We start from the raw sequence: 24,403 nt of genomic DNA, 5'->3' as shown, positions 1-24,403 counted from the left end.
GAACTTATTGCGATCGCCTCGGGTAGGCTGGCGCCATAAAGTCTGCGCCGTGTGCCCCTCCATAACGGACACCTTTGCCATTGATAGGGGCTTATCGGTGGTATTCAAGCTAGTCTCACTCTCCATTCAGCTGATGGCCAGTTCTCGACGCTTTCTACACTCTACGTGGCGTCAATGCTCAGACATGAAGTTGCGGGTTTCGTGGCATCACTCGGCTACGGCGGCTTCCTTTCCAAAGTCCGGATATATGCGCTATGCTTGAGACCCGAGTAGTAAAGGAGGTCTACCACGTCAGAGTGGAAGGAGGAGATGAGCTGAATGATGGAGCATTGATGCATCGGGAAAACCTGAAATCATGTAAACGTGCCTATTTTTTTTTTTGCCTCGATCAAGCCGTCTGAATGCTGTAACCGGGTCGCCAGTTATGCAGTTAGGTATCTAAGCACAGAATGCATGACTGGTGATTAAGATGAAGGTACAAGTAGTGGTGTGCCCGCTCGCGTGAGACAAGCGTAGGCTCTAGATCAACTTGTTTGGTAAGACTTGGCAATAACGGATTAGGAACATAAAACATAGAGTTAATTTTCCATGGGAAAACCAATATAAAACTGCGGAGTCCTGCCCTGTGCACTGCAAAGAAAGCACCCTTTCTCTACATAAGAAAGGTGAGAGAAAGTGAGATATTTCTCATACCTTTATTCAAGTGCTTAGTGCTGTGTACAGTTTGACATTTCCTGAGTATGTAAAGGCACTGTAGAGCCTATCAACGGGGAGAGAAGGCATGAAATATGCCTTTTACAAAGCTTTCTTACAAATCCAACTACTTGATGAGAAAGGCTTAAATTATCAATTCAGATCTAATGCCTTTCTTGTGTCGGGAAAGGGTCATTTCTTTGCTGTGGCGAGGAAGACAATATACATTTGCTTGCCAGGTTTGTCCAAAACGGCTGAAATGCTAACTCTGACTGTGTCGCTCATCTACGAAGAAGTCCTACAGGTTTCTTCAAACATTTCTGGAATCCCGAGGACTTTATCTTTCTACACCCTTTTTCCCAGGGGGAAAATAATTATTTGCATGCTATCAATTGAGTCACGGCAACAGACGCTATGATATTCAGCCACATCCGAATCTCAACCACCGTCTTCGTTTCTTCTTGCCATCGCAAGGATTGCGTCAAGGGCTGACGCTCCTGGGGCAACTACTTACAGCACCTAGGTCCTAGATGCCTTGCTCAGCGTAGCGTATCGAAAAAAAACCCCAGTTTGAAGTTTTCCCCTGATGAGCGCGGATCGGATCCAAGCTTGATCAAGGATCGACCATCAATCAACACTGCAAAGAAGCGGTCCATTCGGAAGGTTATTAAAGCTCTCAACCCAAGGGTCGCTTCGATTCCTGCAGCCGCCGACTAAATGCGCCTGGCAGGCTGTAAACGGCAGGCAGTATATACATAGGTGAAACGTCAATGACAGGCTGCAGACGGCGAGATGTAACGTTTGTAGAGCACGCAATCAATATACATATGTTTCGTACGGCTGCCCGCCACGCAAAGACAATCGGCCTCATCTAGATCCAGCCCCTGCACTACCGAGACGCGTAGCGTGCCTTTTCCATTCATGACCTACTCCAGCCCTCCGTATCGGACATCCACGTTCGCGTCCAACCACGCCATCCACTTCTTGAGGAAGCGCCCTCCGTGTTGGATCGTGGACGAGTCACCAATGACGCACTGCAAGTGCTGGTGTCAGATTTTTGGACTGACCCGCCGAGATTTGAGACGTACCAGATGCCGCCGTGCACGTGTCATCGCGACTATGATGATGGTCAGTGAGAGCTCGGGAGCATCAGCAAATGAGAACGATGTACCATTTAGTCGCCGTTTGTCCTTTAGAAAGCCGACTTCGCGCTTGAAAAACGAAAAAAGTGAGATGCAAGGACGATGAAATACTGACGCGGACATGCCTTCTCATTGCTGCGAACCAAGCTGATGATGACCGCCTCCTTCTCTCGCCCCTGCATCCCATCTACAGTGCCGATCTCGAGGTCGAGACCATAGATGGGTCTCAGGATGGATGAGAGAAGTGCAACCTGTGCTTGATAACTGATTGTACACGCAGTGAGTCAACATCAGGGACTCAGCAACAGTAATATAATCGCTTACGGTGTGATGATTGCGACCTCCGAAGGCAGTACACCCGCGCCGACCTGCCCGCAATCATGCGTTAGTAAACTATAAAACAAAAGCGTTGCAATCCTACCGACCAATTGATCGATGTAATGTTTCACCACAGCCGCCTCATTCTCGTTACACCGACTCCCCTCATCCCCGTCTCCCTCTACCCTCTCAAAGTATTCGCACCCCGCTGTGTCGTAGAACGCCACCGGCGTCCCAAGCAATTCCTTCTCCTCCTCCTCGTTCTCCGCCTTCACATGTTGTAGATCGCACAGCAGGTGCGCCGCGACGGAGTCGTGCGACACCAGCTTGCCGTGGTACATCACCTTCGATGGGAACGCCGCGATATGCGCATGCATCCTGCAGTGGTTGGATCAATAGTGACCAATAGGAAAGGGCGGGAAGAGACCGACCGATACTGCACGGTAAGCATGCGTTTGATGTCCGGACCGTACATCTTCTCCAGGCGCTCGAAAAGGGTTGTCTTCAGCGAGCGAGGAGGCCGAAGCCCCTGCGGCTTGGACTTCGCCGGTTTCTTCTTCTCTAAGCCAGACGAGGCTGCCGATTGTTCTGGCTGCTTTGCGTCTTCCGCATCATCTTTTTCTGAGGAGGAGGTGTCATCCTCGCTACTGTCTGACGGCTCTCCTGACGATGGGGATGATGGTGGCTTCTGCTCCTCCGGGGTCGGGGGTTCTGCCGATTTCTGCTTCGCCGTGGTAGACTGAGCCAACTTTCCTTTCTTGCTAGGTCCCTGCGTGCTGACAGGAGACTTCTTAGACGAAGCCACTTTCTTTTTCTCCTTCCTGCTCTTGTCGAGCGACAGGACAGTCGGCGGCAGCTGCATCGGGTCGCCGGCGAGAATCAACTTCTTCGCTTTGAAGATTGGGATCCAGCATACCTGCGACAAGCAAATCAAGCAATCAGTCTTGCGACACAGAAAGGTGGCATGGACTATACCGCTTCGAGAGCCTGAGTCGCCTCGTCGATAATGACGACATCAAAATGATGCTTTTGGAGCTGTCGGTTGCCTGCAGAATGGCACGTTGCGAGAACGACCTGCGAATAACATGTACTTAGCTTGACCACCATATGATACGTCGAATTCTGACTTGTGATTCGCTCAGCACGCTTTCTACCACACCTCCCTCACGCTGACGATATCTAGTATTTCACCATCAGCTCAGGGTCGAATGTGCTGTGAAATAGGACTGATGGTGCCTACTCTTTTCGCAGAGCCCTCACTTCCTCCCACATTTTCTTCCGCTCCGCCCCTCTAGGAGCCTTCCCCTTTGAGCCCTTCCCCTTCCCCGAAAGCACATCCAACGCCGCTTCCAACTCGCTTTTCACATCCTTCGCCAGTGCCGCCTTCGTACCATCAGTACCCTCCCAACTCGCACAGAACCGACGCCGCCCACCTGATCGCTCCGATTGGCCTTCACCTCCAACGTCGCATCTAGCACGCTCTCGCGCGCCATCACGCGCGCTGGATGGCCTACTCGCGTTACTTTGAGCTTTGCGCCATTCGAAGGGGCGGGTAGAGCAAGCAGACGTTCAAGGATGTTGTCCACGGAAAGGTTGGACGCGCCACAGATGAGGAGACGGAGCGCTTTTGGGTTGGATGAGGTGACCGTGGTTAGCTGGCGGATTACTTCGATGAGTGTATGCGTCTTTCCCGTTCCTAAAATGCTGTGAGATATGACGGTGCTTTTGCAAGAGGTGATGTTGGCTTACCTGGAGGACCGTGGATGCATGCCACTTCTGGGGACTCGAGTGCAAAGCGAACTGCATCACGCTGACTTTGGTTTAGGGAATGATCGAAGAATGATAGGTCCTTGACGGGGATGCGCTCGGAAGGGGCAGTCATTCCCATGAGTACGCGAATCAAGGCATTAAGCTGAGGAGTAAACTTGTCCGCTGACTGCAGGAGAATGAGATGTGATAGATCGAAGGTACATTTGCAACCTACAGAATCATTTGAGTCAGGCAGGACTACTTTCTCTAATTGGTCAAGAGCCTTGTCCATCCTACACGCTCCTCTCAATGCGCGAATACGTTATTGGACGGAAGTAACATACCTATCAAACGTTACGCTATTGGCAAGCTTTACTATCCGACAGCGCTCAGGCAAGTCGAGTTCATCTACGCTAGATTCGGAGGCATCGATCGCAATGACGATGCGGGTATTGGAAACCTGTGTGTTTCTGTGATGCTATCCAGCAGCATATAGCAGAGGCCTGTTTAGCTCTACCTTGTATACAACTCCTTCTGACTGCCGGCGATCTGCGAAATTAGGGTTGTCGCCTTTCTTGCCTTTGGAAGCGGCAGATTTCTTTCGGGTGCCACCTTCAGTTACATTCTCCTCGATACGGGCCAGATCACCTGGTCTACAAGCACGTCGGATACAAGCACTTCTAAAGACTTGATCAGGTCACGTACCGGAACGTATGCGGAGGAAAGATCGGCGTTGAGTGATAAGCCGCAGGACGCTCAAGCTCTACCAAGCTGCGTAAAACCGCCTACGATGTAGTCAGTTCCTGGTGTATATAATACTGAATCATTCGCGCACGTCTTCCCTCCAAGCCCGATGTTGACATTGGCTACGCCAAGGCCTCCCAGCGCAAGACCTTTCTGCTCGAGCAACTTCGGCCCACAGTTAGATAAGAGAAGAGAGGATCTCTCTATCTCGGCATTGCGTTCCTTGCTCAAGAGCAGGCGTTGGCGAGCGACGAAGGCGCGCAGTTGCTCATCGGTGGACATTGTGTGGTAAGTGTGCAGTGCTATAGTGAGCTAGTCTCTGCCAGAGGAGGAAAGTAGCAATCTCAGACCCAATGTCTTGCCTAATATGGTAAATTCCACGTGCGGTGGCCCCGGGCAATTAACGGTATCATAATGAACGCGGAGCTGTCAGACACGAACATGGCATCTCGAGTGGGTCAACAAACTTTGTACGTGCGCACAACTCCGCACTCCCTGCTCGTTACTAGGACAATCGCGCATAGGACAGCATGACCTTCGGTACGCATGTCCGTGACGCTGATGCTCCCGCTGTCCCGCTCATATCAGCTTAGAGCTCCCTGCACTACATATACTAGTATCAATCGGTGGCTTCTCTTGCAAGGTGATTGCTTTGACGTAGATTTGACATGTAAGCACGTCCAGCCATAGCCTATCTTCCAACGGCGGAAAACACACCGCGACCTTCGAAGAGTCAATGGCGATCGTTGCAGCGCACAAAGCGCGATTGGCTACCGCGAAGGCCCTAGCAGGGACGGATGCGGGATTCCGTGCGCAGGTGAACTGGTGAAATATTCAAGGGTGAGACACTTTTATTGATGGGCCGGGCCTAAGCCAGCGGCACGTTCGAGGCTGATTGCCGTCTGGTTGAAGGGCATGTCTGACCAGGCACAACAGAAACGGTGCAGGATTTGCAGGTAGAAATTGATAACAGTCGACACATACACATTTCAATGCTTCCAACACCCACCTATCATACAAATCGAAAATCGTAAGCAAGAATCATAATCCAACCTGCACTACCATCATACATGTTAACATCCTTCACTCTCCCTGCGTCAAGTCGATCCGTTCCACCGAACCACCCCGAGCGGAGACTCGCCGCTTTTTGTTTTGCGTGCTCTGCTCGCCCCCGGCACCATGCCGACTCGCCCTCTTTTTTCGCTCCAACTCGAGCCTCAGCCTGAGCGCCTTCAGGCGTACTTCCTCCCGCCGCGATTCTGCTGCTGCTTGGCGCAGATCAGCGTCTGCCTGACGACTCTCGGCATCTACTATCACTAAGCGCCTCTGCGCAGGATGCACATAAATCGGTGAGTCGTATTATATCACTCGAAGTAGCGTCCTCACCTCCAGGTCAGATGTGCTGTCATCCGAGTCAGACTCGGAGTCAGGCGGCTCCTGTTCATTGACTCCCCGCCGAGAATATTCCGACTTGACAGCAGAGACTGAGGAGCCCCCTGCTGGCCTGAGATTCACGACATGCATAGACTGAAATGGGTGAGCGCTCGAAGGCCCTGGAGAAGGCACGTGGAGCGCGGTGCGGAGGATTCTTTCCGATCGACGAAGGAGGATAGTGGGCACGGACTGCTGCACTGGAGCGTTGGACTTGGAGCCTTTTGCCTTTTGGCTCGTGGACGTCCGATGCGAGGACCCAGCCAGTTTATGTGCACGGGATTCTGCCGCTTTCTGGATTGACTGCGACTGGGTGCGAGCAGGGATCAAGCCCATTTTGACCAGTTCCGCTGTGCAGTGTGTATCAGACAGGAAGTCGCTGGATAAATGCCTGGCGTACGTACCGCGAGGCTTGTATATGAAGCAAAAGACAACGTACGGGTGCTTGTCATCATCGATGGGCACCCATTCTTTTGGCGGAGGGAGCCATTGGTGGTCCGCTGGCATCTCGACGATGCTCCCGAGACTGCGGCCATCAGTCACTAAGAGTGCTGTACAGGACGACGCGACACACCTGGCTTCAATCGCGCTTGTATTGCTCACATGAGGTATGTGAGAATGATATCGAGTTACTTTCACGCGATAGACGCTGAATTCCAATCTACCGATGGAGTCGTTAAGCTTATCTGGCGCGCCGTCATCGGAATATGAGGACTTTCCATTGCGTGATGAGAGGATCTGACACCCTACCGGGGGTTGTGACATTGCGGAAGCGATACGCGCGCATCGTCTCTGCCGACGTGCATGGGCCCGCGTCGTATCCATCTTTGCCGGCCGCACAGTGGACCACTTCCTCGCTCTTGCAGCCATCGAAAGTGGCCTGTATAATGATGTCTTGATTGGACCTATTCTGGTACTCATAGCAGAATTCCTGTCGAACGAATGAGCAACCGGCTTCACAAGGTTAGTATCAACCTTGGATGTGCGCACCACACCCTCATCTCCGGGAATATGAACCATCACAATGTCCCCACAGTACAATGGCGCCCCGCATTCTTCCGCATCTTGAAAGTCGGCTACAATCCCGATCCGTATGTCCTTGTGCGTCGGCATGCCCAAACTGTTCCTGGGCTAGAAAAACAGTTCTGTGCACAGCTGATGCCGCCGCAACTAGAAACGGGAACGTGCCGTGTATAGAAAGAACTGACAATGGTTAGAGGGAGCAGAAGGCGGGATGACAATGCCTCAAGCTCCGCCTTGCACTCAAGGTTCGTAGTCCGACTTTGACTCTGCACGCATGTTCTCTGTTCGAGAATTCCATTGATCCTTCTTGAATATAAAGATCATTGTCACATCTCAAAGTTGAGAGATATGTACATATCCAGAGACATCATGACTAGCTAATACTTTATTCACGTGTTGGAAAAAAGATGCTGCCTAATGCTTTCTCTTGTGAGCGGAGGCACCAATTCACATTCTACCTATGCCCTGCTTCCTTGAAGTCTTTCCAGAGTATCCTTTAGATTGTTCATTATGGCCTGTAGGCATTCTGCCTGTGCAGTAGCAAGCCGCAACTATTAGAGCAAAGTTATAAATACTACTGTGTAGACAGAGACAAACGCAGACACGATACCAGGCGTCCGGTTTCGGAGCCGGATTCTGAGACAGAATGATGTTGCAGTCTGGGCTGGGTGGCTTCAAACTGTACATGTGTTGTCGAAGACGACGTTCGGGACCGGCTCGACACTGTTCCCTTGCGATTATGGCTCATACGATCATCATCCGCGTCTGAATCCGAGGGATGGTATTCCGAGCCGAGAAATGCCAACGACGACCCGGACGAAGACAAATCATCAGTGAGAAACGGGCGTTGGCTGAGATTTGCGCGATGTGGGGAACGCTGCGGCTGTTTGCCTCGTCTCACACGGCGGGCGGGCTGAGGAGAGAGAGATCTCAACGATTGCACTGCAGCCGATTCGTGGGCATTATAGTACATCAAGAGAGAAGATCTAAGCTGGGCTGTAAAAGACCGCATTCTGTCAGTTGCGAAAGGATAGTGCAGTAGGTGTACGTGTACCTCGTGGTTTGTACTGAAATCGGAAGATAACGTACGGATCTTCGTCTGTGTCAATATTCTCCCAATGTTCTGGCGGAGGAAGCCACGGATGGTCCTCATCCATATCGATCGTTCCGCCCAAACTGCATACTGTCAGTCGGCGGTACGCGTCACGAGGGAAGAGTAGTACACAAACCTGGCCTCGATCTGCCGCGTTCTGTCCTCGAGCGGGATGTCCTCGTGGAAAGAATTCACCTTGACACGGATGATTCTGAACTCGAGCACGCCGAGCGCACCCAAGCTGCTGCTGAGCCCATCGTCGGAGTCGACATCACCTACATGTCCAACTAACTGAATAGATGCTGAAGAGGAGACCGGTCTCGCACGTACTGGATGTTGATACTCTGCGAAATCTAAAGGCTCGCACGGTCGTCGCAGAGGTGCCGGGACCAACATCATGTCCTTGGGCTCCAGCTGCGCAGTGAACGACCTCCCCGGTCTTGTGGCCGTCGAACATGGGATCGATGAGTATGTCTGTCTCAGAGTTATTCACATATTCGTATGCGAATTCCTGCGATAGAATGTATGTGAGATACTTCTCCGAATGCGCTAGCAACTTACGACGCCTTCATCTCCGGGGATGATAGAAGTGATTGTCTTGCTATTGAGGACCTCGATACCGACCTCCGGGAGCTCTTCTCCGTCCACGATCAGGCTCAAGGAGATGCCTTTGTGAGTGGGCATGTCTGGCAGCGATCACACATACCACACACTCATGGAAGAATGAAAGAGATGCGAGACATTAAATCTCGAGTACCCTTTGGCCACTGTTCGGCGAGGGTTGGTTCGACATCGCATGTCAAGGAAGCAATGCGTTGATCGGCGAGTTCGCGGAGGTCGAAATACATCCTTCCACGGCCCGCCGAATTTCATCGACATCACGGATGTCTTAAGGATGTCTCATGAACCCACATGCTTGTTAAGAGTTTCTGATGGACTTTGACTCACGTTGAGCGCTTGAGCGCAAGCGTTCGGAAGCGATGTGTTGGGCGCCAATCAACATATAGCTCGGAGACTTTCCATATTTGTGTAACTTCCGCCATTCCTTCCGCGCTCATCCCGTTCACAACGGAACAATTCCCTCATTTCGCGAATCGCGAGTGTATCCACACGTTATTGTACTTTGGAATCATGTCTGATCTTTTAATCTGCCTGAGTCGAGATAGGTTGCGGCGGTCATATCGATTGTCTGACCTGCCCCTTCAACGACTGGATGCTACCGGTTTCCGTCGACCGGACGCGGTGAATCCCAAAGTCGTACAGAGCCTCGCAGAATCGGCAACCAGCAGCTAGATTTGGAGGATCCCGAGCATCGAATTCCTCGCGTAACAGGCGGGAGGTCAGATATAATCACACCTTCACCTCGTGGCATCAATCGCCTGCAACGTGCCCTCCGCGTTTCCTCAGCGCCGGTTTCCACTCCCCCGTAATGCGGGCCTGCTCCTCGTGCATCTAACGTCAGGTTCGGCCTGGAAATGGCAGTGCAGTTCACCGTCCGCAGGCACCGGCGCACTTGCCCTCTGCCGGCTCATATCAGCGTTGCAATTCTCCCCGAGCTCGTTAACTTTCGTTGCTGACCACTATCATTCACGGACTGCGTCCGATAACATACCTTCCTCCACCCCAGCTTCTCTCGGTCGGAGTAATAGCATGGCTCGCACGAGTACGTCTAGCCAACAACACACCATAAACGGCCTGCACTCGCCCTCGACCCGCCCACGTCCGCGCACGTACTCTCGTGCCCGTCCTTCCTCCTACAGGCAAAGCCTGCATACTGTCGCGCCTACGGCAAAGCTGCACATCCATTGGCTCTTCCGCTCTAACATTCCTCGCCGCCGCGGCATGCCGATGCCCACTGACCCGAACAAACGCAATTTCTTTGGCATCGGAGAGATCCTCGGAGTACTTGCCAACGTACGTGGCAGGACACTCCCTCCATCTGTCCTGCGCTGACTATGCTGCATCCGCTCGCTCAGCCCTCGCAAACCCTTCGCAGCCTGACCGAATCAAGAAGAATGCTCGAAGAGACAAGACAGGAACTTGCTGAGGCTCGCGAACGTGCACAACTCAGCCCTACTCACACGTTCTCAAGCTTGCCTGGCTTCTTCGACAGACCAGCGGAGCTCAAGGCCATCGAACGGGCCCTCCAGGGAGAGCCCAGCTTCACCGTCCTCTTCGGTGCCAGCAGCGTCGGAAAGGTATCTACTGCTCAGTTTGTAGGCCCCGTCGAGGCATCCGCTAATGTTCTTTGTTCCGCTTCACAGACTGCACTGTTGCGCCAAGTCCTCACGCGCCCGACGTATCATGTTCTACACTTCGACCTCCGCATAGCAGGCTTCGCCGACCTCGCCAGCCTCTACATGAGTCTCAGGTAGCTGAGTGCCAGCTGATGCCCTGGGTATGCGCTAACATGCCTACGACGACCAGCCAACAAATGGAAGCATTCTTCACGTCCATCGCGGAAGACCCGGAGATGCCGGGGTACGAAGTGTTTGAGAAGGAGGCTTGGGCATTCAAGGTGAGCCCCTCCTCATTGTTTCGAAGCCCCCTGCCATACTGCATTATGCCCTGAAATTGGGTCCGGTGACACACCTGCCAGCTGCCTGGCGGCCAAGGGCGCGGTCCACGTGCGGCAAATCACACACGACGATCGCCTGATTGTGTTGTTCCGAGGTTTTTCAGCGCCGGTGTTGATTGCCTTTCTAGCACGACAGGCTCAACGTGGAGCGGCGCGTGGCAAGTTCGACGCAGCTCGGCGAGACGCTCGCGCATACTACAATGGGCGAGATCAAGACCAGCGACGTCGCGAGGTTGATGGAGTTGTTCCAAGTGAGACCATTCGCCTCTTGCATACTGATTAGTAACACTACTGACTTCCTGCTGGCAACTAAGAGCTCGTTGCTGCGTTACTGGAACTTTCAGCCCAACATGTCTGAGGTGTCATCCATCTCGCGGCGCAAATCGGTCAGCCATACCGAAAGTATGACAGAGCTTGCTTCACAGCAGTCCAAGGCTTCTCGCGCGTCATGGCGAATGCGCCTGTTCGGGAGCATGAGCCGGCGTAAGCGTGCGGAGAAGGCTCGCAGGGACAGCATAAGCGCAGATGCGATGGCGGAGGAGAAGGGCAAGGCCAAGGACCATGCGCCGCCGATGAAGAAAATTCCCGTGTTCTTCATGGACGAGGCACATAAGCTGTAGGCGCTTCTTTCATAGTTATGGTGACAATGCCCGGAGGCTGATTATATTGCGTACTTCTGTTCAGTCCGGCGTTGATCCGCTCGGTTGACGCTATGAAGGCACTTTTGGATGCCATGCTTGTGTTGACGAAGCAGGACCGGCTCTGCCACGTGATACATGCCACAAGCGATCCCTTTTACCAGACCTGGCTTCGCCAGCTGAATGTGATGCAGCATTGTAAGGTACGTATTGCATCTGATGTGACAGTCGCCTTTGCAGCTACTAACGGTTTCACGTTCCGATGGGAAGATTATCACAGTCGGTGATTATCCGAAGGCGGACACAAGGAAGTACTTCCGAGAGAGGATCCTGCCGCTTGTTCCGGAACATCTGCGTCACGGTCTCGATTTTGAGCGGCTGTATGAAGCGTTTGGTGGCAAGCTGGCGCATTGGCAGGACTTTGTCACCGATTATGGTAAGTCCTACGCCTAGCGGCATGCTTGTGCATCACTGACGGCACCGGGCGTGAAGTCAATGCAAATGGGCGATTGGAGAGTACGTCGCGCAATTCCATGATTCAGTCATCACCAGAAGCGCTCAACGAATACGTAGTCAAGCAAAGCTCGCACTTTTTGCAAGCCCACGCGCTGCTCAACCTGCACATCATCCACTCCTCGCAGGACCCCCCTGCACCCCCTGCGAATACCGCGGAAGCTGCAACTGAGTCCGCCCCATCCCCCCAAAGCACCCGCGATGCATCGCAACATGCGATCCATCGGCTTTCCCCACCGCCGGGCTCGAATAACGGATTCCGCATCTACTCCCCCCTCACCGCCAACCCCCATGCGGCGCCGGCTCCCCCCGGTGACACCGCGCACAACGCACCCGAGTTCCGCGCGGACTTCACCGCAATTCAGCTACTCAAGGTGATGAATCGGCTCGCGCAGCCGAATGCACGGTCGATCCCGTACTTCATCCTGTGTCGCGAGATGGGCGCGCGCGCCGTCGACGGGATGGTCAAGGGTCGGATTCTCGACCTGCGCTGGACAGACCCAATTTCGAAGGAGGGCGTTGACACGCGCGTCACGAGCATGCGTTTCCGCGAGAGCCGTTTCCGCGATAGCACGCGCTTGCGTGAGAGCGTACGCCTGCAGGAGGGGAGCAGCGCGACGGCAGTGAATGACTACGACGTGGAGGACGGGGAGATGGTGCCGATGACCGACGAGGAGATTTACGGCGCGCATGATCAGATGATGGATGCGCAGCCACCGGAGGAGGAGGAGGAAGTCGTGGGCCCGAAGCTCGTCCCAATCACGCCAATTATGCGTTATGCGATGCGTGAGGTCGTGCAGGAGTATTATGATGATGATGGGGATTCTGTGTCCGAATATGCATCGCTTTCCGAGGTGGAAGAGTACTGAAGTGTGTCTTCTTTTTTAAGCTGTTATGCCTGGCTAGGTTATCGGGCGCTGGGCCGCCTTTTCACTGCCAATTGTTCTGATACCCTATGTGCCTATGCCCAGTGTAGTCTGGCATATTCTTTCCCTTCTCTCCCGCTATAGCTAGTATGGTATTGTACTTTCATGCAGAATACTGGACTGTGTACAATAGCCATGATGTATGATTAGGCATAGAATGATCACCTTAATCTGGAGACTTCAATATTGAAGTCCCTGCTCTCGACAAACTAAATTTGCATAGCTGCGTGCTGTCTATAAAAACGCTTTCTACCACAAATCATCGCGCACTTAGCTAAGGGCCTGTTCGGCCACTAACTGACGCGCGTCCGCCTTGCTCGATGGTGTCTGCGTAGGCGGCACGATAAATAGTGGGACGGTGTTACGATAGAAGGGGAGTTTAATTACGTCGATCGAGGTATGGTACATCATGGAAATGTCTTGATCAGGGAGAACCTTTCAAGAAAAAGACAGAACGACAACAACAACGACAACGAGCGAAAGCGCGACCACAGCATGAACCCACAATACCATGATATTGATAACAAAACAGAACCCACAGACAGACAAGTCAAACATCTCGCACCGTCGACCGCAACCAGTCGCGGCACAGATGTGCGTCCTCCTAGTAACGTCAGTCTCAAAGTAGCTCCAATTATGTAAAGGCGTACCACAGGATGCTCTAGCAATTCCAGGATGTCAAGTGCCGCACGTGATGCGGCGGACGTTGCCTTCTCCAAAAAGGCGGCGCGACGACCGCTCGCCTCTCTACGCGGCATCGCAAGAGAAGCATCAAGGCAATACTTATGTACGAGCGATTCGATTATTCCGTCGATCATTGCTGAGGCGGTTAGGAGGGACATGGAAAAACGCAGAACGTCCGGCTCTGTGAAATGCAGGCGGGTGTATGCGGTGATCAGGAATAGAAGACTGCACCAGAATAACAATAATGACACCACTCACGCATCATGGCTTCGAGTAGAATGGCCCACGTCTCCTCCTGTGCAATCTTCCAACCATTGTCAAAACCGAGGGCCTGACGCAAACTGGGCAGAGCTTCCCAGAGCTCCTGCATGTACATCCCCGGCGTCACGCTGCCGACCGAGTAAGAGAGGGCATACAGAACGTCACGATGAGCTGCCTATGGTGGACAAATTAGTTAACTCAATGCGCCGTACAAGCAAACGCAGGGACATAGATGGAAATGTACTTACTTCGAAATCATCATATGAAATGGAATGAGGTGCGATCGCCATGAACTCGTGTGCCGGTATTGAGTACAATGGAAGGAAGACGTCGCGATGGAACTATCAAAGAATGAGCATTGGCTTTGAGCAGCAGGCATTGCGCACCTTCACGCTCAATGCCAAACACGCGACGGCGACGTCCCAAATGATGGCCTCGCTGCCCTCGCCGGCGAGCACCGCCTCCTTCCCGTCGGAAGCCGAGGCCAAGGCAGTGCCTAGACGATAGAAAACCCGAGTGAACAAATGAGCAGCATGCCACCGCGTTTCGTCCGACGATTGAAGCTGTTCGCGCAGATCTGCACGAATAGCACGGGAAGGAGGTTCTGCAGGCAATACCTGCAGAAATAACGTTAGGAACGGTCGTCACTCAGAAAAAACGGCGCGTACATCCAGAATCCAGTCGATGACATCAACGCGAAGGTCCTCCTGTAACCCCAGATTTTTGACTGGGCCGAATTTGCTGACCAGCGTTGCGTCTTTCTCCTTCCCATCCAACTGCATGGCTGCAGATTTCTGAGAAGAAGGCGATTGTGTGCTTTCAAGTCTGCCTCTGCTTCCCTGCGATTTGTCAATAGCCGTCACTCGGTCGCCCGTACCCTTCAATGCGCACAAACTTTCGCTCGACCTCGCCACATCCCCCATGGCAGCAAGCCCATCCGCCATGCGCTCGGCTCTCTCCTTCTCGAGCATTATTCTGATCCTGCGTTCAGCAGCATCTTCGACCGAGAGCGGAGCCCGCGGAATCAGCTCCAGCGCCGGCGGGGCGATGATCGGGAGTGGCAACGGGAATGGCGAGCGCGGGGGAGTAGGCTTTGCACGAGATAACCCTCTCCGGCGATGACGATGGAATACGGGAGTGGCTGGTTCCGTAGGCACGTATCCTCCGTAGGATGATGCGGTGTTAGGACTGGGGGTGCTGCCGTCGACTGAGATGGAGCCTCGAGATGGGATGTCGGGGACGACAGATAAGGGAGAAACTACGCTGGTTGAACGAGAGCTCTCGATCTGATGTGCGGCGTATGCGGGGGTAAGTATCCTAAGATGAAAAGTCATATGGACATTCTGACCTCATGCTGTGCGCTTCTTTCGTACAAAGCCTCGGATCTCAGCGAGTCTGCACGCCGCAGACTGGCAGCTCGTTGCGCATATATGCGCTTTGGTTGCATGCTTGAGCCGTGTCTCGTCTTTGCCAGATCCGTTGCAGCTTCCTGGTCGCTGGCTGGTGCATTCCTGGAGAAGAACCGTGACCCGACCGTGTGAACCTTGCGCTTCTTGTTCTTTGGCTCGGATCCGGGAGTGCCTGTCGTTCGGGCTTGTAAGTCGCGACCAGAAGCGGAGGTAGCAGATGTGCTAGGGAGTTCGTAATGACGCAGAATTGACCGTCGACGCTTCGTTGGGTTAGAAGATCCCTCACACAATGGCTGACGTTCCACCGAGTCTTCGTGGCGGGTATATGCAGGAGACTCATGTTCATTTCCTGATGGTGTAATGTTCATTTCACAGCACATGTCTTGTGGTGGGGATTGGAAGTAAGTCCAATAGTCAGGAGATTGAGAATGGGCATCTTGGACATCAGCAACAGAGTTGATGGGAAGAGTAGAGCCAGCAGAACCAGACAAAACCTCAGAAGCGGCAGTCTTCTCGTCAGAGCTGAAAGTAACAGAAGCGACAGAGTCACCTAAAGTACGAAGGACATAGCGAGGCGCAGATAGTATGCCAGAGAGCCCGCGAGATACATTAGCAGACGCGGTATCTTGCATGTGAGACAGACCAGAACCTCCTGGATTGCCATCGACCTGAGGTGGCGTGCAGTCGTGGCGGATACTAGCCGAGGGTAATGCTTTGTCTTCCGTTGCCTGTTGTTCATGCTGGACAACAAGAAGCAACTCATGGAGTTTGATGACAAAGGAGTCTGGGGAACTCGAAGATGACGAGACAGATGAACATAGCTCATCAGTTGCGGCAAGCTGAGGCTCCTGCGTTGCATTTCCAATGGCTTCAAGTTTCAAAGCTGACAGCGTCCGACCATTTCCAGCATTATAATCAGTGAGTATATGCGTCTCTTTTTGACCAAATGACTCGTCTGGAGCAATCTTGGTTACGCATATAGCCGACAGGAATGGCGAACTGGCCACCTTTACTTCGTCTTCATCAGCATAGTCTGGAGGAGTTACCGCAGCAGGTGAGGAAGCAATAGGAGAGCTAGATGCAGGACCTTGTTCTTGCACTTCAGGCATTTCAAGTTCGTCATCCTCGCAGTGACCAAGGTTGAGCGGTACACGCATAGGGCTCGAATGTGCAAAACAAGAGCTCGGAGAACCAGGAGAATGCAGCGCAGGCTTGATAGGAATCATGCTTGGAGCCCGTTCTTGAAAGTCCGCTGAACAAATGTCGTCGTATCGATTCAGGATTACAGTTAATGCAAATGAGAACAAACGGCTCCAAAAGCGATAGAGATGACTTTGTGCAGTATAGCAAGGGTTGCTCACAAACAGACAGCACGAACCAGTAGGACAGACGCGACAGAGAATAAGATCGCAGACGATGGTGAGTGAAAGTAAAAGGAAGAGCAGTCGTTCAGTAAGGCAGGCCACGTGCTTGACACGATCATGTGACCGTGTCGATTCTGCGCGCCGGGCTTCCGGATAAACTTCTAGGGCACGTCCTTGCGGTGTCCAACGAGCAGACTTTCTATCGATGTATGACGCGTGGTACGCTCGTGCCATACGCACAGAGACCATGAGTCACGAAAGGCAAGAGTTTGTCCCGATATTGAGCCTACAGAATATTCCTTGCTTCTCAGGAATGCGTCAAGCAATCTTGTATATACGAAAAAAAAGTGTGCAAGCCAACGGCTTGGACGAGAATACCGCGCTTCTTATATATCAATCAGCTGCTCCAGAACTTCGGAAATGTACTTACCAATGCATAGACGGACCGAGGAACTCCGCAGTCGCTGCGGTGCCGCAGGTGGCACACAGCACGCATGTCCACACGAGGATCTGTACGTAGCACTAGATATCGATCGACTGTCATCGATAGCTGTACATGGTCTGCTACGGGGACTAGACCTGTAACTTGTAGAGAGAACTGTGACTCCTGGCGATGCTAATTCGAGCGCTAGCGATGATCATGGCATGAGTGCGAAGCTGGGCCGGCGGGGCCGCAAGCAAGGCAGTGACTCAAATAAAGTGATCCGAGGTTTCTGTTGACAGGCCTTCTCATGACTCAGAAGGCGGATCTCCACTCTATTCCAATCTCGTAGAAGACCGCAGAAGGCGAACCTGAGAAGACGTACAGATGTGGCGTTTGTCCTGCAGAGTTGCTCCTAGTTGCTCTCGCGCCCGTACTCCGAGGTAAACGGCATTGCCCTTCCACAGCGTTAATTTTGAGGTCCTCCCAGATGGCTACGAACATTCAATAAAAAGATGCAGACGAGGTGTTCAACACTGGCAAAGAGTCTGGACGAAGGGTTTAGGAAAGAGTGGTCTCTTTAGGTTGTCGGGCCGGTTGATGAGCATGAGTCGTAATTATAGCCTCAGCTCAGTCTGGCATCCGCCGCTCCTTCGGTTCGCTTTCGACTGCGCCATTCATGCACCACGGCAGCATGTGCAACTATGCCATCTGTAGGCATGAATGTCTCAGACGACTTTGAGCGAGGAGAGAGTCAATTACCACTGGCGTGCCATGCGTTCGGAATGACACGACTATACTTGAAATTGACTGCAGTCATCCGTGTCGATTATTCACTCGGCATCGCTGTAGGACTGTACATCGTCGTGGCAGCTCACAGGTAATTTCGCAGCAAATATTTGCTGCGGATAACTGTGGCGCAGCGGAGTCTTATTCGCAATAATTTCTGTCGGCGTTTCGATCAGGGCAGTGCCCATCAAACTATGGGCCACAATGGTTGTCCGCCTTATATACTCACGGGCCCAGTCGTGTCCTCCACGTTGCACCTTGCTTCAGTACACCTCACTCCCACTCAGCCAGCAAGCACAACATGAACAGAGGCGGCGACCGAGGACGTGGTGGCGACCGTGGTCGAGGCAGGGGTGGCCGAGGCGGTCCCGGGGGCGGCCCTCCAGGCGATGGCTTTCGAGGACGCGGGGGACCTCCCGGTGACAGAGGCGGTCGTGGAGGAGGCTATGGAGAACGCGGAGGGTTTCGAGGCGGTGATCGTGGTGGGTTCCGTGGAGGCGATCGCGGAGGATTCAGAGGGGGTGACCGGGGTGGCTTTCGTGGAGGCGATCGTGGTCGCGGCAGAGGCGGGTTTGGAGGGCCACCGAGAGAACCGGGCGGGTGTGTAGACGCTATGATGGTCTATGATGTCCTCACTTATCGTTCTTTGTCTTAGTGTCTTCATGCCCGACGTGCCAGCGACGATCGACGCGCGTCTGACCGACAACTCTCAGGACGCAGTTCTCGCCGCCTCAAAATCGTTGAAACTTCGCGATGACGATCTTCCAGTACGCCCCGACTTCGGCACCGTGGGAACGCCTATCAAGCTGCGCACAAACTTCTTCCCTGTGCGGGTGCCCAAAGGGCCCTTGTATGAATATGACGTACAGATCAACCCTGCTGTGGCGATCAAGCGGGTGAAGCGACGGATCTTCCAACTGGCGGAACAGACGCAAGACTGGGCACAGGCCAACATGCGGGACCGGGTGGCACATGACTTCAGCAGCAAGCTGATTGCTGCATTCGAGCTCCCGCAGCCGCTCGTGATCAGGGTGAATTACACTGACGAAGATGAAGATGTCACCAGAAAGTCGACAAAGGAATTTACATTGACAATCAACTTCGTGCAACCCATCGAAACTCAGAGCCTTGTCCAGTACGTATCTTGTTACTCTTGAATGCCTTCGTTGCGGAAGAGCGCCAGAACTCCAAGGGTCTGCCGTCCTTGAACATTGGTTCAAGTGCGCCAATGACCCTCGGGTCTGGCTTCGTACTTTCGCTTTTTTTTTTGAATCTATTCTTTGATCCTCGTGCTGACTCTGCGTGTAAGATACCTCGAAGGTCAGAGTCAGTACCGAGGATACGATATCATGCCTGTCATATCTGCCTTGAACCTGATCCTCGCCGCTCATCCGAATCGGGCGGCAGGTGGTGGAGTCATGGTCGGCAAAAACAGGTTCTTTCATCCGTCGGCTGCGTTCCCTCCTGTGTCCCTCGGCGGAGGCCTCGAGGCATGGCGAGGCTTCTACTCCTCGGTGCGGCCCACACACAAGCAGCTCATGGTGAACGTGAACGTGTGCACGACTGCATTCTACATCCCCGGCAATCTGGCAGAGCGTATGCAGGAATTTTCGCATGCAAGTTTCGGGGCACGCGTGAATGCCTTCGTGAAGCACTTGAGGGTCAAGGCGACTCACCTCGGGTATACTAAGACCATCAAAAGTGTGGCGAAGGTGACTGCTAAACAGTACAAGTTCAAGGCAGATGATATTGGTGAAGTTACCGTAGAACAGTATTTTCAAAGAAGTATGAGTTTTTCGTAATCATCAGTTTCTGCTGGACTCACAATGCATCTTGTACAGAGTATAGCATCCGCCTGCAGTATCCGGACCTTCCTCTGATCGACGTGGGTGGCCAGCGAGTCAACTACCTTCCTCCAGAACTTTGTGAGATCCTGCCGAAGCAGCCATACCGCGGGAAACTAACGGAGGAGCATACTGCCAACATGATTGGAATTGCATTGCAGCCACCCAATGTCAACGCGCGTGCGATCACCACCCGTGGCCTTGATGAGTTGGGCTTCAAGACTACCGCAAATCCGCTGAACGCGTTCGGCGTCAGCATCGGCACGCAGATGGCCGTGGTCCCCGGGCGAATCCTCCCTCCGCCTGCACTGCGCTACGGGCAGGGCTCGCCGAGGGTAGACGACCGCGCGAGCTGGAATCTGCGAGACGTCAAGTTCGCAGTGGGAGGCAGGCTGGACAAGTGGGCCGTCCTCCTCATCCAGGATGGAAACCCGAGGGACGAGTTCCAAGGTGTGAATGATCCCGAACTAAAGAGCGTCGTCAAAGGGTTCTCGTCTATGTGCGGGAAGTCGGGCATGCAGGTTGGCAGAGACGACCCAGCGTTCGCCGCCGTGCAGCTGCCGCGCAAGGACCCTTCTACAGACCCTATCCGCAAGCGTGCTATCGCTGCGATTCGCACCGAGCTAACGAACATAAAGTCGAAGCCCACGCTCGTCCTCGTAGTCCTCTCCGATGGTGACAAGCACATTTACTCAGGAATTAAGCATCTCTGCGACGTCTACCTCGGCGTCCCGACCGTGTGCGTGCAGTCTTCGAAGATTCGCAAGGAGAAGGGGCAGGTGCAGTACTACGCGAACGTCGCGCTGAAGGTGAACATGAAGATGGGCGGCGTGAACCATTCGCTGGACCCGAGGAATATGACATGGTTGAAGCAGATGCCCACGATGCTCGTCGGGATGGACGTGACGCACCCTGGTCCAGGCACCGTTAGGGGCACCCCTTCGATTGCGGCGGTAGTGGCAAGCGTCGACGATAAATACGGACAGTTCCCCTGTAGTATGCGCATTCAAGAGTCGAAGAAGGAGGTCCGCACTTCTGCTGTGCGTTGTGCTGACGAATTGTTGACATGCCACTGTAGATGATTACTGAGCTTGCAGAAATGATGGAAGAGAGGATTAAGCTTTTCCAGCAACGAAGCAAGGTGCTGCCAGAAAGAATTCTTGTTTACCGCGATGGTGTTTCAGAGGCAGGTGCCCTGATGTTGGCATTGGCACATCGAACTGACATATGTCTGCAGGGTCAGTTTGCGATCGTCGTCGCGGAGGAGATGCCAGAGATCAAGAAGGCATTCACGAAGTTCAGCACTGCACAGAAAGCCTACAAACCCAAGCTCACCATCGTCATCTGTGGCAAGCGGCACCATACCCGATTCTATCCCACGGAAGCACAGCATGCTGATAAGGACGGGAACCCGAAGGCGGGAACGGTGGTCGACCGGGGCGTGACCGCAGTCTACGATTTCGACTTCTTCCTTCAGGCACACGGAGGTACGATTACAATGTTCTTCTAACGTGGTCGCAGTGCCTCATTTCGTTTTATCCATAGGGTTGCAAGGCACAACTCGGCCGACGCACTACTACGTCGTCCACGACGAGATTGGCTTCAAGGCCAATCAGCTGCAAACTCTGACAAACGAAGTGAGCTTCATGTTCGCACGTGCCACGAAGGCAGTCAGCTTGGTCTCGCCTGCATATTACGCCGATCTTGCGTGCGAGCGCGGCAGGTGCTATCTGCATGCTCTCCTGCAGGGTATCTCCGACAGCGGTACGACCGCCTCAAGCGGAAGTGGAGAAGAGGAGATCAGGCGCGAGGCGGAGAAGATGTGGCGTGGTGGCGTCACTGGGAAGATGGCGGAGACTATGTTCTACCTCTGATCGTGGGCTCGGTTTTGTCTGGGTCGGCTACAGGCTCATCATGCTTCTTATCTGATGGATCGCTTGTTAATATGGATAGCTCTGTACGAATAAGCACATTGTATCGATTTCGAATAATGGGATTCCGAGTTCACATCTCGCATATATGAACAACGGAGCGACGTCAGCAACGATCTGCATGCTATTCACCGGCATCGCACTGGAAGATATTGACCACAGTCGGCAAGAAAGATACAGTCGTCTGGAAACATATACAACTCGTCCTCGAATTCCTAAGAACGTTTTAGCAATATAGCTGCACAAGAGGCGAAATATTTGCAGGCCGACAATCAGCATTGAGCAACTTTACCGAGCTTGGAGGTAGAAGGGCCAGGTGTACGAGGGTTTCGCCTTCCAGATGGCATAGATCTGTAAACGTCATGTCACGGATTCAATCATATGAAGCGGAGATTTTCAGGGAAGCGGCTTACTCGTAATAATGCGAGTCAACAGTGTCGATAGTATCCAGGGGAAACTCCGCCGCTTGCATCGTCGGAAGGTATAAACCAGTGGTGATATCCGCTGTGATGCCGTGGGCATAGTAGTGGCGAGCATTCAATCTATGGGCTGCGGATGAGACTAGACTCAAACGCAATCACTGACTTCGAAACGTACACTGCAAGCAGAGAATTGACGTAGACTGAGTGGAATCGTTGACATGGCTTGTGTGAGAGCGAGACCGATAAACCGAGAATGTGAGTAAATACTGACTTTTGCTTCCTGGAAAGTGGAAGATAGACCAATACACGGCATTCTTCGGGAAGGCAACAAACTTCAGTCGTCCCAGTGAGATTTAACTACTAAAGGCCAACGTAGACGAGACTCCACCTACCATCACCAAAGTCATCACTTGAATGACGCTACGATATCGGGCCTTGTCAATGCATAGTATGACAACGAAGAGATGGGATTCCGTACGCTGTAAGCATCCCGCGGTTGATCACATGCACGGTTAGTTTGCGTATGAGCTTCTCCGTGCTGCGCGGTCATACTCAATCGGACAGAAATGAAATCATTGCTAGAATGGACGCACTATCCCACACCGCTCCGCCCTCCATTCAAGACCCACGTCAGTGTGGCCGAAATGAATATATCCACAACGGAAGCCGTGGTGATTTGTACGATTGCTGATGTCTAGAGAGTAACGCATCAATTAACTTGACAGACTGTGATCAAAACCCAGCATTCACTTCTGCTTTGGCAAAGATATCCGGATACCCTGGATCGCGAATGCTAATGGTTTATAATAGGTCTCAACGGTCGTCCATACTATGGGGCCCTCCTTGTATGACTCACGCAATATATACATTCACTGGAATTGGCATAAGCATCAGTAGGAAGGCTTCACCTGATGGGACGGCGCACCCAAGGCACAGACTGTAAAGGCAGAGTTTAGCGCTTGGTTGATGATTTACATAATATCTCAGATAGCCTACCGCATGATACAAGAGCGCATATAACCTGTACAAGAATGAACTGTAATAGAGAGAAGAATCGTAGAAGCGATTGCTCACCATGCTTACAACGAGAGCTAATTTCAGGTTGTGTCGTCTTTCGGCCAACACTAAAGTAATCAACAGTTAATAAAGAGCTCTTGGATTATGCAATAAAAACGTGCATGTCCAGATCGTGCGCATGTAGTAACTTGAATTAGAGTAAGTTCGGTGAATAAGCATTTCATATTGAACACAAAGATACCATTGTACAATGAGGACCATTACCGCCTATTGGTGTTCATGAGTTTACGAGCAGCATATGAAGAAAGTTTGATAATCACTGCTAGTGAGTATTCGATCTAAGGTAATTTGTCAGTTAATTGAGTACAATCATCTTCCAAGAAATCCTGACCGAAGTATCACTACCTTTTACGTCAGTGATTTAGCGATAACTTCATCACGGCGACTCACCCGAAGAGAACATCATGTCCGCTAAGATTAGCATGGCCGGCGACCAAATACCGCCACACTATCTGTGTACTTGTGAGAGAGCACATGACGCTCGCAGCATAAGAGGTACCTTGATATCAACGATAGTAGCCACCGTATCCATGGACCTATCATGCTTGCTTCGCAATGAACCGGTCTCCGCAACTGATGAAGACTCACCATAATATCGCCACCTGTTCGAGGGTCAGAGGCGATTAGAGCAATTCGCTGTTATGCAGACACATACCAGGCTCCGCAGCGATGACCTGTCTTTGCGGTAGTGCCACATATAATACAGGACCTGTGCACATGTGCAACCGTAGAAACTGAAAATAATGGAAGTGAGTGCAGGAACATAATGGTCGAAATGCATCGAGTCGCACAGCTGCGAGAACAAAACGCCGATAAGGGTGGCGCCCATAGAATCGCCCAGGTGAAGGTTGAGTCCGGTCATGTTTCACTGGCAGCTTGAGCACTGAAAAATGAACAGTAAACTGGGTGGCCGAAACACACCTCTAGAAGACTTCTTATATGGGGCTCGTGCGAGAACTGAGAAGGTTGATGGACGGGAACCACTCACCGCCGTTCATTCTCCACTTCTTTCGCTGCGTAGTGACACTTCAGAGAAGTATGCTTGATTTGGGAAGCATAATGGAAGATGCCCACGCATAAGGAAAACTCAAACCCGGCTTAGAACACTTTCATCCGCTTGCCGTCACCAAAAGAGGACAGAAAGCTCGAAAACGTCTCAGGACCTTCTTGTTTTGAACTTTTTTCTGGCTTGAAAGCTTCTTGTTGTGTTCTTATTCACTTGTACAAGCCAATACCAGCAAGGACAGGTCAAAAAGGAGGTTCTCGACCACAAGTCGATTTGATGCACCATGTAAGCTTGTTTGAGTTCAACTTGCACATTTGCCGAGTTAAGTCCTTTGACCGCTTCCATCA

General features: G+C 52.5%; 9 protein-coding genes across 9 annotated transcripts; 2 read left to right on the top strand and 7 right to left on the bottom strand.

Annotated features, from left to right (window-relative positions):
• Positions 1 to 1,370: 1,370 nt before the first annotated feature.
• On the bottom strand, positions 1,371 to 4,928 carry LAESUDRAFT_745923 (P-loop containing nucleoside triphosphate hydrolase protein; the record flags this gene model as incomplete). The annotated part of the gene is made up of 17 exons (XM_040911395.1): positions 1,371 to 1,727; positions 1,782 to 1,810; positions 1,865 to 1,904; positions 1,961 to 2,099; positions 2,160 to 2,203; positions 2,261 to 2,531; positions 2,585 to 3,069; positions 3,129 to 3,227; positions 3,281 to 3,332; positions 3,394 to 3,536; positions 3,587 to 3,849; positions 3,903 to 4,089; positions 4,138 to 4,195; positions 4,247 to 4,362; positions 4,420 to 4,555; positions 4,608 to 4,673; positions 4,738 to 4,928. 17 exons carry the CDS (start codon positions 4,926 to 4,928, stop codon positions 1,620 to 1,622), a joined length of 2,427 nt encoding a protein of 808 aa, XP_040757921.1. The 3' UTR covers positions 1,371 to 1,619.
• Positions 4,929 to 5,588: 660 nt separating this feature from the next.
• LAESUDRAFT_732508 (uncharacterized protein) lies at positions 5,589 to 6,427 on the bottom strand. Its single transcript, XM_040910255.1, has 2 exons — positions 6,033 to 6,427; positions 5,589 to 5,972 (listed from the first exon to the last, which is right to left on the bottom strand). Exons 1-2 carry the CDS (start codon positions 6,411 to 6,413, stop codon positions 5,730 to 5,732), a joined length of 624 nt encoding a protein of 207 aa, XP_040757920.1. The 5' UTR covers positions 6,414 to 6,427; the 3' UTR covers positions 5,589 to 5,729.
• A 325-nt stretch (positions 6,428 to 6,752) lies between these two features.
• LAESUDRAFT_732506 (uncharacterized protein) lies at positions 6,753 to 7,132 on the bottom strand. The gene is made up of 2 exons (XM_040910254.1): positions 7,068 to 7,132; positions 6,753 to 7,008 (listed from the first exon to the last, which is right to left on the bottom strand). The coding sequence occupies exons 1-2, from the start codon at positions 7,095 to 7,097 to the stop codon at positions 6,775 to 6,777; spliced, it is 264 nt and encodes an 87-aa protein (XP_040757919.1). The 5' UTR covers positions 7,098 to 7,132; the 3' UTR covers positions 6,753 to 6,774.
• A 325-nt stretch (positions 7,133 to 7,457) lies between these two features.
• On the bottom strand, positions 7,458 to 9,029 carry LAESUDRAFT_732503 (uncharacterized protein). Its single transcript, XM_040910253.1, has 6 exons — positions 8,755 to 9,029; positions 8,524 to 8,704; positions 8,330 to 8,468; positions 8,155 to 8,276; positions 7,711 to 8,096; positions 7,458 to 7,651 (listed from the first exon to the last, which is right to left on the bottom strand). The coding sequence occupies exons 1-6, from the start codon at positions 8,875 to 8,877 to the stop codon at positions 7,559 to 7,561; spliced, it is 1,044 nt and encodes a 347-aa protein (XP_040757918.1). The 5' UTR covers positions 8,878 to 9,029; the 3' UTR covers positions 7,458 to 7,558.
• Positions 9,030 to 9,843: 814 nt separating this feature from the next.
• LAESUDRAFT_739719 (uncharacterized protein) lies at positions 9,844 to 12,791 on the top strand (the record flags this gene model as incomplete). The annotated part of the gene is made up of 10 exons (XM_040911030.1): positions 9,844 to 10,107; positions 10,170 to 10,391; positions 10,458 to 10,564; positions 10,621 to 10,711; positions 10,900 to 11,022; positions 11,086 to 11,387; positions 11,456 to 11,612; positions 11,680 to 11,845; positions 11,902 to 11,925; positions 11,983 to 12,791. 10 exons carry the CDS (start codon positions 9,844 to 9,846, stop codon positions 12,789 to 12,791), a joined length of 2,265 nt encoding a protein of 754 aa, XP_040757917.1.
• A 464-nt stretch (positions 12,792 to 13,255) lies between these two features.
• On the bottom strand, positions 13,256 to 14,224 carry LAESUDRAFT_666682 (uncharacterized protein; the record flags this gene model as incomplete). The annotated part of the gene is made up of 4 exons (XM_040905263.1): positions 13,256 to 13,713; positions 13,791 to 13,968; positions 14,042 to 14,134; positions 14,180 to 14,224. Coding segments are annotated over 4 exons (774 nt in total), but the record flags the coding sequence as incomplete, so codon positions are not given.
• LAESUDRAFT_562726 (uncharacterized protein) lies at positions 14,210 to 16,615 on the bottom strand. Its single transcript, XM_040902962.1, has 4 exons — positions 15,142 to 16,615; positions 14,685 to 15,079; positions 14,462 to 14,632; positions 14,210 to 14,410 (listed from the first exon to the last, which is right to left on the bottom strand). Exons 1-4 carry the CDS (start codon positions 16,426 to 16,428, stop codon positions 14,290 to 14,292), a joined length of 1,974 nt encoding a protein of 657 aa, XP_040757915.1. The 5' UTR covers positions 16,429 to 16,615; the 3' UTR covers positions 14,210 to 14,289.
• Positions 16,616 to 18,074: 1,459 nt separating this feature from the next.
• LAESUDRAFT_732500 (Piwi-domain-containing protein) lies at positions 18,075 to 21,645 on the top strand (the record flags this gene model as incomplete). Its single annotated transcript, XM_040910252.1, has 7 exons — positions 18,075 to 18,376; positions 18,432 to 18,911; positions 19,086 to 19,561; positions 19,618 to 20,645; positions 20,699 to 20,806; positions 20,858 to 21,107; positions 21,166 to 21,645. The coding sequence occupies 7 exons, from the start codon at positions 18,078 to 18,080 to the stop codon at positions 21,492 to 21,494; spliced, it is 2,970 nt and encodes a 989-aa protein (XP_040757914.1). The 3' UTR covers positions 21,495 to 21,645.
• LAESUDRAFT_732499 (uncharacterized protein) lies at positions 21,554 to 23,940 on the bottom strand. Its single transcript, XM_040910251.1, has 21 exons — positions 23,842 to 23,940; positions 23,706 to 23,784; positions 23,639 to 23,652; positions 23,550 to 23,586; positions 23,441 to 23,502; positions 23,382 to 23,391; positions 23,311 to 23,328; positions 23,232 to 23,257; positions 23,152 to 23,177; positions 23,048 to 23,097; positions 22,970 to 22,994; positions 22,899 to 22,910; positions 22,830 to 22,845; positions 22,724 to 22,766; positions 22,567 to 22,667; positions 22,452 to 22,511; positions 22,366 to 22,393; positions 22,245 to 22,305; positions 22,149 to 22,173; positions 21,965 to 22,093; positions 21,554 to 21,902 (listed from the first exon to the last, which is right to left on the bottom strand). Exons 1-21 carry the CDS (start codon positions 23,910 to 23,912, stop codon positions 21,824 to 21,826), a joined length of 972 nt encoding a protein of 323 aa, XP_040757913.1. The 5' UTR covers positions 23,913 to 23,940; the 3' UTR covers positions 21,554 to 21,823.
• Positions 23,941 to 24,403: the final 463 nt, after the last annotated feature.

Source organism: Laetiporus sulphureus (assembly GCF_001632365.1).
Source record: "Laetiporus sulphureus 93-53 unplaced genomic scaffold LAESUscaffold_89, whole genome shotgun sequence".
Classification (NCBI taxonomy): Eukaryota; Fungi; Basidiomycota; class Agaricomycetes; order Polyporales; family Laetiporaceae; genus Laetiporus; species Laetiporus sulphureus.
This window is presented reverse-complemented; position numbering and strand designations above follow the sequence as displayed.